Source organism: Myotis yumanensis, unplaced genomic scaffold (genome assembly GCF_028538775.1).
Source record: "Myotis yumanensis isolate MYYU_CA2020_CCGP unplaced genomic scaffold, mMyoYum1.0.hap1 SCAF_1, whole genome shotgun sequence".
In the NCBI taxonomy this organism is placed as follows: Eukaryota; Metazoa; Chordata; class Mammalia; order Chiroptera; family Vespertilionidae; genus Myotis; species Myotis yumanensis.
The window spans coordinates 142,691,595-142,704,307 of record NW_027223752.1 but is presented as its reverse complement, the minus strand read 5'-3'; the positions used below and the strand labels follow the sequence as shown (position 1 = coordinate 142,704,307).

Below are 12,713 nucleotides of genomic sequence, written 5' to 3'. Positions count from 1 at the left end.
AGATCCAAGAAAAATCATAAAAAGATAAGAACCCAGATGTGTGACTAGAAGAATAAAATTTTGGAAGAGGCATCAAGTAAGTGAAAGACAGTGACCCTAATGTCAAGCATTAAAATTTTTAAGACTAAGTTTAAAAGAGAATAAATTGCTACTTAAGGAAAACATCTTAAGTAGGAGAAGGTCAGATTTTCGTTAAGGGGATTTTTTTTTTAAAGGAGTAAGTGTCAGGACTTTTGTTTTCTTTATGCAATAGAATAAAAATTCTAGATTGTAGAGTAGAAACAGGAGAAAGGAAAAAGCCTATGGAAAGGCAAAAGTTGACATGGATGGAAAAGACAGTCTGGAATATGATAGGTGACCAGAGTGATCTTTACCTTGTGCAGTTACTACAAACCTATGAAAGTGAACAATAAAGCTATATTAATGAAACCAAATTTCTACCATGCTTTCAAAAGAAAGTAAGTCAAAGTTATTTTGTTGTCCAGATGACATGAAAATTCCATAGTGAAGTGTCATGGGCAGAAAAATCTTTACCTCCTATAAGACAGACTGCTCTTTCTTCAATATATGTCCAAAATGGGACCTGGAAAGAAATGCTATTCCTCAGAATTCCCAATTCTTCTGTATTTAGATATTAAAAACAATGCATGTATATCCCATTTTCTGAAGGAACCACTTACCTCCAAATACACATTCTGGGGTAAAGGAGATGTCATCAAGGGCAATAAAGATGCGTTCATTACCACTCAAATCAGCTTCAAATGCCACCTTAAATGGACTGTTCCTGGAGAGATGTACATATCCGTACATCCAACCGGTTCTTTTATTGCCAATCACTGACCACACCAGGATATTGAGTCCAGATTCCTCAACGGTATATACCTATGGGTGGGGGAAAAACAGAAAAAGCAACTCTTTATTTTTTGAATATTAGAAATATATATACTTGGGTATCTTTTCCCCAAGGCAGTATAATCTTCTCAATGTGAATAGAAACCACTTTTGACTTGTTTTTGCTTGTTTCCATGGTGTTTAAGAAAGAAGGAAGCCTGGAGAGTACTCTAACCTGACTTGATGTTTCAGGTTTTTCAGATGTAGGCACTAGTTTTATTTCTGTATTATGTACCCTGTCAGGTGCTACAGATTAAAATACGATTAGTCCTTCCCTTTAATGAGCCATGTGATAAAGCCACCATCTCAAAACTATGGCCTGGTGGTTCAAAGGGCAAACCTGGAGGCAGACTGCCTGCACTTGAATCCTGATTCTGCTCTTCCTGGGCATCAAGTTCTTAATGAAAGAATGGAGTCTGGCAGTGTGACAGCTCAGGACCTTGACTATAATATTTCCTATATGTACATACTCTGGTTATAAGGTGAGCACAATATGTTACATTTTCTTTTGTTAATTAAATCTTTGTTTTGTCATATTAATTTCTGTGTGTTAAGTTGGACATCGTAAAAACTCTAACATTTTTAAGCATCTAAAAAGCCGGAGGTGCTATACAACTAGAATCTCTCGTTGCTAAGGAGAAATCCATGTCTAACCAAGGTTGTATCACTGGAGAAAAAGGAAACCCTCACAGTAAGTGACTATGAGAGTTTTCAAGTAATTTCAGAAAATGAATGTCAGAAAATATTTAATATTTTGACAGAAAATCTTCCTGAATTAATTAACGTCAATATTCAGGATGTTCTAAAGTTCAAGGGCTAATAAAGTTCAGGATTCAACAAAGAAGAAATGAAATAGAAATACAGTTAGTTTTGAAACCAACCCCTGTGCCAAGTTCTAATCATTTTAAAACAAAACCTGTCACTTATAGCTCTCTTTACCAAAAAGTCTGTGCTTAAACAACAAAAAATGTAAAGCTCCAAAGATATTTTTCTGTATTTTCTTTTTTTGCTGAATTTAATAGTGATCAGTTCCCTAGATATTAGTAATGTACTTGAGCAATCACTAATGCTACTCTTGCTTTCATAGAAAACCAAGACCCAGAGAAAACATATGGATAGTAATTGTCTTGCATTGCAATAGTCTCGCTTGTGCAATGACATTCCCCTCTATCAAGTAATCTTACTTTCTCACTTTTTTCTTAGTGTCAAAATTTATCTATAAAAACCTATCGAAAACGTATACTAACACAAGAAGATGATAAGACCATTCATCCTGCTATGTAAGATATTATATTGGCATTCTAGAAATACTACCAAAAATTGTCAAATATTCCGGACCTGGAAATCAAGCATGTTGTCAATGTTCACCACTATAAAAAATTTGAAGTCAAGCCAGAAACTCAACTGTTAATGGACATTAAACAAAACAGTAAAAATAAATTGGGGGGCGGGGGGGTAAACTGAAGAAAAATAGAAAGCTTGCACAGTTTGAAACCTGAAAAGTGAGAATTTAACACTAACATTTTGAAAAAGCAGATATTGCTTAAGCAAAAATCACGTTTTATATTGATTTTTCAATAAATGAAATATGCTAAGTCTCAACATGAAAGGAATTTGTGTCAGTTAACTGTTTCCCGTCTCACACATAAGAAAATATGCATCCCAAAGTGTCTTCAGCTCCGGGATTTGGTGGATACTTAGTTGTCACATTTATGCAAATTTCCCCCACTCCCCTTTTTTAAAACGTAAAAATAAAAAACAAAAAAAGTATGAAGCTTTCAGTTCAATTTGATAACCAGACAGCTCTACAAAATTATACTAAATTGTTGTTTTTTTAACATAAATTCTGGGTTATTTCACAAAGATTTAAAAAGAAATAGCTTTATTTTATAACTCTTTACCTGGGAAAATCAGTTCAAAAAACCAATTACATGAAAATATAACCCAAAACTTTGTTTTTCCCCCAGAAATTCTAGCATATATATGTATTTTAGTTAGTAATTTATCTGTTTTATTTACACTTCATTGTATTCTCTGCTTTCAGTCTTTTAAACCTTCAATCAATCCTGGATGCTCTTGCCAAATTCCTTTTTCTTTCATTGTCCTTTTACCCTACTTCTCAAAAACTCACCATGACATCCCTGATTGCTCCCTCCCCTCCCTGCCGCCTCAAAACACATACACCATCATGAACATTATGTCTCCAATAGATGCTAACCTATCTTATCTCATTATTTCACCCTAGTATAGTCCAAATAAGTTCTGGTCAACTTCATTAACTAATTTAATTGCAATGAAACTCTTTAACAAGTTCCTGGGATGTTTCAATATTAACATCTATAGTAATAAAAGTGTAATATGCTAATTAGGCCAGACAGCTGAACGACCTTGTGGACGTCTTTCCAGACGAAGCCATGGCAGAGGGGCCGCCATGGCAGAGGGGCCGAGGCAGAGGCAGCTGCTGCAGGGAGCGGGGAGGGGAGGGGCTGAGGTAGAGGCCCTCAGGGGCGATCAGGCAGGCAGATGAGTGGTTAGGAGCCAGTGATCCTGGATTGCAAGAGGGTGCAGGCCAGGCTGATGGACCTCCCCACCCCACTGCATGAATTTCAAGCACCAGGCCTCCAGTGTATTTATAATACAGTGGGGCCTTGACTTGCGAGTTTAATTCGTTCTGTGACTGAGCTTGTGACTCAAATTACTCGTATGTCAAATCAATTTTCACCATTACAATGACTTGAATGCTGGGCTGATGTTGTGGCGTTCACTGTGACGTTAGCTGTGCCAACTAGCGGTGGGGTATCTGAAGCTGGCTTGTAACCCGAATTTTAGCTTGCAACTCAAAGCAAAAAATTGGCCGAGAGACAGCTCGTATCTCGAAAAACTCGTTAGTCGGGACACTCGTAAGTCAAGGCCCCACTGTACCACCAATGTATTCAATTGAACAATTGTATGTGATGTCAAGTAATTCTGAAGCCATTATGACCAATGGAAAAATGAGGGATATCATTTGGGGACTCCATATAATGTTGGTCAATGAGAAACACACTGAGGCTAAAATTACATGTTTCTTGTCTTCCAATAGAAATAAAATTCATTCCTTCTTACTAGTTTCTGTGAGCGTGTGTGTGTGTGTGCGTGTGTGTGTGTGTGTGTGTGGGTGTATGTGTGATAACGCTCAGGAATTTTTAAAAAAAAATTTTTTAAAAACTTTTAACATCTATTTGAAAAAGGAAATTGGCTAATGTCCTTGAAAATTAATTATAATTTTATTTGTTTCTAATTTTATATTTTATCATACACATTTTACTGGAAAGCAACTTCATCTTGCAACCAAAAATTATTTGAAGTAATTTTCTAATAATCAACTGCTGGAAGAATAATTTGACTACTTCTGCTTTGAAATTTTGGTTGAATAAATACTCATTAATACAGTAATAGTCAATATTACATATTGTAAAATAATCATTTATCATGACTTTTTAATAAAAACAATATGGATTCAAAGAACATATAAAAAGAGATATTATAATAAAGTTTATATATGTTAATATATAAAGATTATATTATATGCAAAGATGACATACTCAAAGTATACTTTAGGTCAAGAAAAAATTGAAAAAAAAAAACTTACTAAATCAAAACATAGATAGAGTCAAATGTAACCTAAATACATATTACCCAATTAAATTTATGTTAAATTTTTGAGGAAGCAACTCCTCAGCACTTGAATAAACATATCTTTGAATTAAAATATTCAATAACAGATATGAACAGATAACAGAAAATATGAGTGGTAATGATTAAATTCAGAAAATTATGGATATCAGAGACTAGTTATTTCAGCAATATCCATGTGTCTAAATTATCCAGGTAAGAATTGCAATAACTTGATTAGTAGTTTTTATTGAAGTTCCACTCTTCCTTCCTGTCTCCTTAGGTAAGACAGGAAGGCTAGAAGATACTGAAATTGCTTATTTCCCTTCCCCCACCGGGAAAGCTATCAGAGACTGGGATGGGTATTTTTCTTTCTCCAATTTATTAAGCTCTGGTAAACTCCAGTAAATCAAGCTCTCTTTAAATAGTTTGGCTTAAGGGCAGGTCTGGCCAAGAAGATTAGAATGCTGGGTGTATTTCAAAATGGTTTCTTTTCCCCTTTTCCTACCAAATGGTTGCAGAGACTTTTCTTTGTTTTTCAATGTGAGAACCTTGTAGGGCTGTTAGAGGAAAAACTCAGCAGCATTCAGACAATTCCCAAAATTATCTGAATACCATTCACAAAAGTATGGTATTCCTCCCAGAATGTTTAACTTTCAAATGTCCACAGTGAGCCTCCAGCAATTCATTAATTATAGCTCAGGTGTTCTTACCCCAACACTGGGTAAGCAGCCCAGGACCAGCCCTGCCTTAGAGCTGTGTCTGGGCTTCAGATCCAGCTCTGTCCCGGGAACCAGGGGGATAAAGAAGGATGGCAGAGGCCTCACTTTTGTAGGGTGCCCTTTCCCTACTTTCTTCTCTCCTTCATAGGACCTTTGGCAGGGGGGATGGGGGATGGTTGGTCTAGAGGTGGAGGAACAGAGGGCCAAGGCTCGTGGAGGCTCCCTGGATGGTGTGGGGCCAGCTGCAGCGCTGAGGGGAATCTGGTCGGGCACCAGGCACCTGCGTGGGGCACATCTCAGCAGGACCCCTCCTTCCATGACAGTCATCCCCCCCCACCACTCCCCTGCCTGCCACACCAATATGGTAGAATTTATTCAATTCCAAGTATGATTGTAGCTATATGAATTTCTGGGAAAGATAAAACTATAAATTCAGCAGAAAAGATCAGTGATTGCAAGGGATGTGGAGGTGGTAGAGAGGAATGAATAGGTGGAGCACAGGGGGATGTTTTAGGGCAGTGATGCTATTCTGTATGATCATCTGGATGTGTCATGCATTTGTGAAAACCCATGGAATGTACAACAGAAAGGGTGAATCCAAAGGTAAACTGTAGAATTTAATGAATAATAAAGCATTAACATTGGCTCATCAATTGTAACAAATGTACCACAATAATGCATGATGTTAATAATAGTGGAAACTTGGGGTAGGAAATGCAAGGGAGTATATGGGAATTGTCTGAATGCTGCTGAGTTTTTCCTGTCAATCTGTAGCAGCTAATGAGAAAGTCAATTAAAAAGCAAGCAAAAATATACAAGTACAGAGCTGGTATGGAATTTTCCTTTTTTGCTTTGATTCACTCAATTGCCTAATTAGTTGGAAAATCACAAATATCTCATCCATTTTAATGTCAGTTAAAACAATTACTCAAATGGTCACTTGGTTCTCTAAACACATTTACTCATTCTTTCTTCCTTTCCCTCTCTCCATCACACTTTCCAATTTCAGATATTTTAAAAAGTCTGGTGGTACATCATCACTAATTTTACTGTCAACTGCTTTCTCCAGCTCCCTCTCCTGAGACCTAGCAACTTTGCCTGATCAGAGGCAAGAATGATCAAAGTACCAGGTACATTACAGTATCAAAGGAGGTACGAAAGAACTCAGTTAATAATAACAATTTTCTAGAACCGGGCCCCAAAGAACAGTTAATGAGAACATCCTTACAATGCTACAAAGCTTTCTTCAAGATTTCTCTCCCTGCCCCTTTCTTCTATGTTTTGTTACTCTCTCCCTCCCTGTGTGTAGCCACAAGGCTCCCTTGCCAGTCCTCCTAAACACCAGGGACACTCTAGACTTGAAGCTTTGCACTATTTCTTCTCGCTGTCTGAAATGTTCTCCCACTCACAGCTCATATTTGCATGACTCACTCCCTCACCTCTTTCAAGTGTTTGCTCAAAGTTTACATTTTTACTGCAGCCCAGTCTGATTGTGGTTTTGAAAATGAGCCCAGACCCAGCTCCAACAATCCTATTATTCTGCTTTACTGTATTACACAGTTTTTAAAAATAATTTTATTGAATGTATTGGGGTGATATTGGTTAATAAAATTATATAGTTTCAAATGTATAATTCTATAATACACCATCTGTATACTGTAGTGTGCTTTCACTACCCAAAGTCAAGTCTCCTTCTGTCATCATTTATACCTCCGTTACCCGCTGCAACCACCCCATTCCCCACTTTCCCTCTGGTAGTCACCATGCTCTTGATTGTGTCTATGAGTTTTTTGCTTTTTTAAAAAAAATCTTAATCCCTTCACATTTTTCACCCAGCCTGCCAACATCCCTCCCCTCTGACAGCCATTGGTGTGCTTTCTGTATCTATGAGTCTGTTTCTATTTTGTTTGTTTATTTTGTTAATTAGATTCCACATTTAAATGAAATCATATGGTATTTGTCTTTCTCTGACTGGCTTACTTCACTTAGCATAATATGCTCCAGATTTATCCATGTTGTCACAAAAGGTAAGATTTCCTTCTTTTTTATGGTTGAATAGTAGTCTACTGTGTAAATGTACCACAGCTTTTTTATCCACTCATCTACTGAGGGGCACTTAGGCTCCTTCCAAATCTTGGCTATTGTAAATAACACTGCAATAAACACAGGAGTGCATATAGTCTTTTAAATTCATGTTTGGGTTTCTTTGAATATATTAATAGAATATTAATAGAAGTGGAATTGCTGGATCATAAGGAAGTTCCATTTTTTATTTTTTGAGGAAACTATGTTTTCTATAGTGGCTGCACCAATCTGTATTTCTACCATCAATGCATGAAGATTCCCTTTTCTCCACATCCTCACCAACACTTGTTTTTTGATTTATTGAGGATAGCCATTCTGATAGACATGAGGTGATATCTCATTGTGGTTTTAATTTCCATTTTCTGATCATTAATGATGTTGAACATCTTTTCATATGTCTATTGGCCATCTGTATGTCCTCTTTGGAGAAGTGTCTATTCACGTCCTCTGCCCATTTTTTTAATGAGGTTGTCTGTTTTTTTTGATGTTGAGTTGTGTAAGTTCTTTATGAGTTTTGGATATTAAGCTCTTATCAGATGTATCACTGGTTAATATATTCTTTCATTCAGTGGCTTGTCTTTTCATTTTGTTGATGGTTTCCTTTGCTGTGCAAAACCTTTTTAGGTTGATGTAGTCCTATTTGTTTATTTTATCTTGTTTTCCATGTTACATGACTTTAAAACAACTACCCATCTTACTTATGTATCACATTTCCTGCTTGCTGTCTTCTTCCTCCATTATCATGTAAATTCTATGAGGGCAGACAGTGTGTTTGTTTCATTTAATTATGTATCCTTAATGCTTAGAATACGGCTGGGGAACATAATAGATGCTCAGTAAACATTTGATAAATAATGAAAGAATGGAAATGTTAAAATTTTAAGAACGTCAGTTTTCAAAGGATCTTGGAGCCTCCTAGTGAAAAGCTTTTAGAGAACGAGAGGAGGTAACTGACTCATTGGTCAGTAATAGGAGCAGAGGTAGAAGCTCACATTTCTCACCGTGCAATTTCCATCTCAGCACATTTATCATTTTATTTGAAAAAGCAATGTATGCACTTACAAAACTCGTAATCATTTGGGAGCTTCAGTAAGAGCTAGTAATGCTCTAATCCCTGTGTTTAGAAATAGTTACTTGTTCACACTAAAACATCACCTCAACTACTGTTCTTAGTGCAGAGGCCACTGTGTTATAATTAAGCTATATGACTTACAATAAGAAATTCACCATAGGTAAGTATGGGTATGGGTAATTTTCTATATATCTGACACACATTCAGATATATGTGTTATATATGTATACAAACATATAATTTTACATATATATGTATAAGCTTAGAACAATCACAATATGAAGATCAATTTACATTTAAGCTCTATTTTTAAAGGTTGAAGAAATAGATCACTCTTTTTTCTTCCTTATTTGAGATGGAAAATAAAAAATACCAGTTTGCTCTCTAATATCCCAAAGCAAATTACAATGAGTTCATTCACATGAAATCTGTGTCCAAGTTATAAAAGACTATCCAAAGTTGGTTGGTGATTAAATGTGGTATAAGGAGGCATTTCCATCACAGCTTTCCTTCAGTGTTTAATCTACCTAGCAATAAGAAGGCTGAACTTAAACTGGGGCTAGGACCCAGATTCTAATCCTGGTTCTGCCAATACTAACTGGATGTCTTAGTCTAAATCACAGTATCTAATCTGTTTAAACCTTGATTTCTCCTCTATTGAGTGGAAGATATTAATACCGGATATGTTATTAGGTTTAAATAAATATCCATAATGCATATAAAGTTAATGCCAATACTAAGTACACATCCTTATTATTATTCATGTGCTTGCTATTACATATCATTTATTATCTATTTTTTAAAAGGAGTTTATATAGTAGGATAAATTATGTTAATGAGGAGCTGACACTATTGTAGGATTAGAAAATAATTTCAGGGTTGTTTTGTTTGTGTTTTTTTTTTTTGTATGTGTGTGTGTGTAGGTGTGTATGTTTCAAAAGCATTGTTAGAGTCCTTTTAATAAGGGGAATGAGACCAGAGAGCCTTATAAATTTTCCGTTTCCAGTCATTAGTAACTCAGAAAGCTAGTCTTGGACAAAGGTTTCCCTGTATTCCGGCCAATTGCCCCTCCTGAACATCACTTGTGTTGCAGTCAACAGCAGTGGCTGAATCAGAGGAAAAGAGCTGAGAAAGCTATGCCTACTATGCATGTGGAAATGGAAGCAGCAGATCTGTACTTAGCTCTACAACATTAACCTCACATTCTTTGAATGAGCCAGACTATTTAGAAGTAACCAGAAGTAAACATCAGCCAAATGACTCACTAGCAGAATGACCTGTGTAGCATTCAGTATCAGCCTGATACTTACAAGTGTGTGTTTTTTTTCTCCCAGCTAATAATATCACTGTGCAGACCACCTTCAAAAGTGCTCTCAAAACACCTTCCCTCAAAAAGAAGAAAAATTAGACAGCAAAACAGCAGATAGAAAAAAATGGAATAGTGGGTTAATTTACTTTAGTTTTAGCATGTCCTGCAAAACTGTAAATATTTGAAAAAATGGTTTGTGATTCTGATGGCAAAATGAAAACACATGCTTACTTATACTCCTCAAGAATATTCCACTGCAAAGACAGGAAAAATACAGTAGTAAATCCACTGATGCACTGGAAAATCAAGAACATAGCTACCAACATATGAAAATAAGAACTTTCTGAAAGTTTTAGACTGAATGGAAACTGATAAAAATATGTAGGTAAAACTGAGAAACTTGCAAACACCTATAAGTGAAGAAAAGACCAACCAAGAAATGACTGTTCCCACCAGAATTCTGGAGTAACTCAGAAAGGGGGAGAGCATAAAGAAGGAGCTGTGCATGTGTCACTGGCTAGTAATTTCATCTCTGTAAAAAGTCAGGTCAATCTCCGTGTGAGGAGTTGCTGATCTAGCATCCATGCCTGGAACACACCGTGTGAGTAAATACTGCTCCTGTGGGAGATCTGACACATGAGTTTCCAAGAGTGGGCACTGGGACCAGAGGAATGAGGAGGCATCCTTTGTGACTGCCAGGCAGTACTCATTCCTCCCTCAACAAATAAACAAGCTTCCATTACATCACAATTTCAAGCCCACTAGAAATAGCTCATCCTTTACACCAGAGCAACAGAGAACCAGAGAGCTTGATTCAGAATAAGTATGCACTTTCAGGGGAATGAAACTCCTTACTTGGTTGAAGGCAATGAAATATATATAATTATTTAATGTAGACTTACCCATAGATAGCAATACAAAACCAAATAAGTGAGGAAAGTAACCAAATAAGTGAGGAAAATTCTAAGAGACATTAAATTGAACAGAATACTAGTAGAATACCTTAAGGAAGATCGCTAATAAAATAAATGGGCGATAAATAGAGAATAAGTAATTCCCTTGAGAGATTTGGGTACCCAATATATCAGTAGAATAGAAGAGGATAATAAGAAAAAGAAGCATTCAGAGTTCTTGGAAATTAAGAATATGATTGCTAGTATAAAACCCCCAGAGATGAAATGAATAGCAGAATCAATACAGATTAAATTCCAAAAAGTAAACTGGAAAATTGAACCAACTAATCAGACTCCCTTGCCAGAAAACTGAAACATAAAACCTTTGAGGATACATTAGAGGGTAGCAAGGACAGAGCCAGAAGTTTACACATCTCTCTAATAGATTCTCCCAGAAGGAAATAATCAACTAAATTATAGAATAAAACCTGGTGATGAAACATGATGAGGGCCCACCAAATTTCCAGAATGATGAACTCCAGGAACCAAAAAATATTTTATGTACTTTTTGGGAGAAAAGTAAGATTCGTAAAAATCCTGGAAGAGAAGTAATCAGACTGACATCTGTCTTCTGTAAGGCAGACAGATCATGGATTTTAGAATACAATGCAATAGCGCCTTCAATAACTTAAGGAAAAATAATTTTGAACCTAGAAGTTCATACCCAATCAAACTATCTTTCCAATATGGGTACATAACAGTTTTCAATCAACCAGGAACTCACAAAGCTTACCACCCATGTATTCACTATTTCTGAAATGTGTGTGAACAAAACATGTTATTTTGGGCTGATGGTGCCTGTCCCAGAGTTCCTATGTTGAACCCTAAACCCTAGTACTTTAAAATGTGACTGGATTTAGAGACAAGAGGTGATTAAATTAAAATGATGCCATTAGGGTGGACGCTAATAACATTTTTCTGGTGTTCTCAAAAGAAAAGGAAATTTGGACACAGAAAGAGATATACCAGAGATGATCACACATAGAGGAAAATTCATGTGAGGGAAGATGAGAAGGCTACTATCTGTAAGCCCACCAGAGAGAACTCAGAAGAAATCCAATGTTGACAAGCTGATCTTGGACCAGTAGAATCTAGAACTGTGAGTAAACAAACTTCTGTTCTTTAAGCTACCCAGTCTGTGGTATTTTGTTATGGCAGCCTTAGCAAACTAATATACATAGTAAACAAAAAAAAATTCATTATAGTGATTGCATAGGAATTGATAAAGGCTAGTGAGCAAAGATGACTGTAAAAGTTTTACTTGATTATCATATATTAGTGAGGCATTTCAAAGAATGCGATTGCCAAGAGAGTGGATGAATTATTTACACCCTGAATCTTCTGTTCTAGCCAATTTTAATAAGTCATAGAGCTGGGAGGATAAGCCAGGTCAATACTAGTAAAATCTTGCCAAAGAACTTCATTTATTTGAGGAGTGGGTAGGTTGGAAGTATGCAATTCATTTACAATAATAGTGGATAAATATTTTAAAGGACTTACTACAAATTAAGTGTCCACTTCAGAGAAGCACAGCAATTAAAATGCATAAATACTGGGAATAAGCAAGAATAAAAGACATAAATATGGGAAAAGACATATAAAGGGAAAAATAATGAAACAAGAAAAAGGACACAGAAAACATGAAAAATAGGTCTCCATTTTGATGAAACAGCAACCATAACACTGAGTTGATTTGTAAAAGAACAGAAGCTCAGTAACAGAATAAAGATAACCTCGCCATCTACACTAATAAAAGAGAAACATGGTAATTAGCGTACGACCACTACCCTTCCCATTGGCTAATCAGCATATCCTTATGCAAATTAACTGTCAGCCAAGATGGCTGCTGGCAGCCCTGCACTGAAGCAAACAGGGAGGCTTGCTTGCTCCAGTGATGGCGGACTCCAACGTTCCCCACCTGCCGCTGCCGGCCTCTCAGCTGCAACTCTAAGCAACCTTGTTGCAAATATAGAAGCTAAACAAAACTCCAGAAACCAGCTTTCAGTCAGCCGGGCTTCAGTCAGCCA

General features: G+C 36.4%; 1 protein-coding gene across 1 annotated transcript in view; it reads right to left on the bottom strand.

Annotated features, from left to right (window-relative positions):
• MALRD1 (MAM and LDL receptor class A domain containing 1) overlaps positions 1 to 12,713 on the bottom strand; it is a 597,781-nt gene that overhangs the window by 145,254 nt on the left and 439,814 nt on the right. The window contains exon 34 of the mRNA XM_070426883.1: positions 681 to 882. Within this exon, the coding sequence (XP_070282984.1) occupies positions 681 to 882 (202 nt within the window). The remainder of the gene's footprint in view (positions 1 to 680; positions 883 to 12,713) is intronic.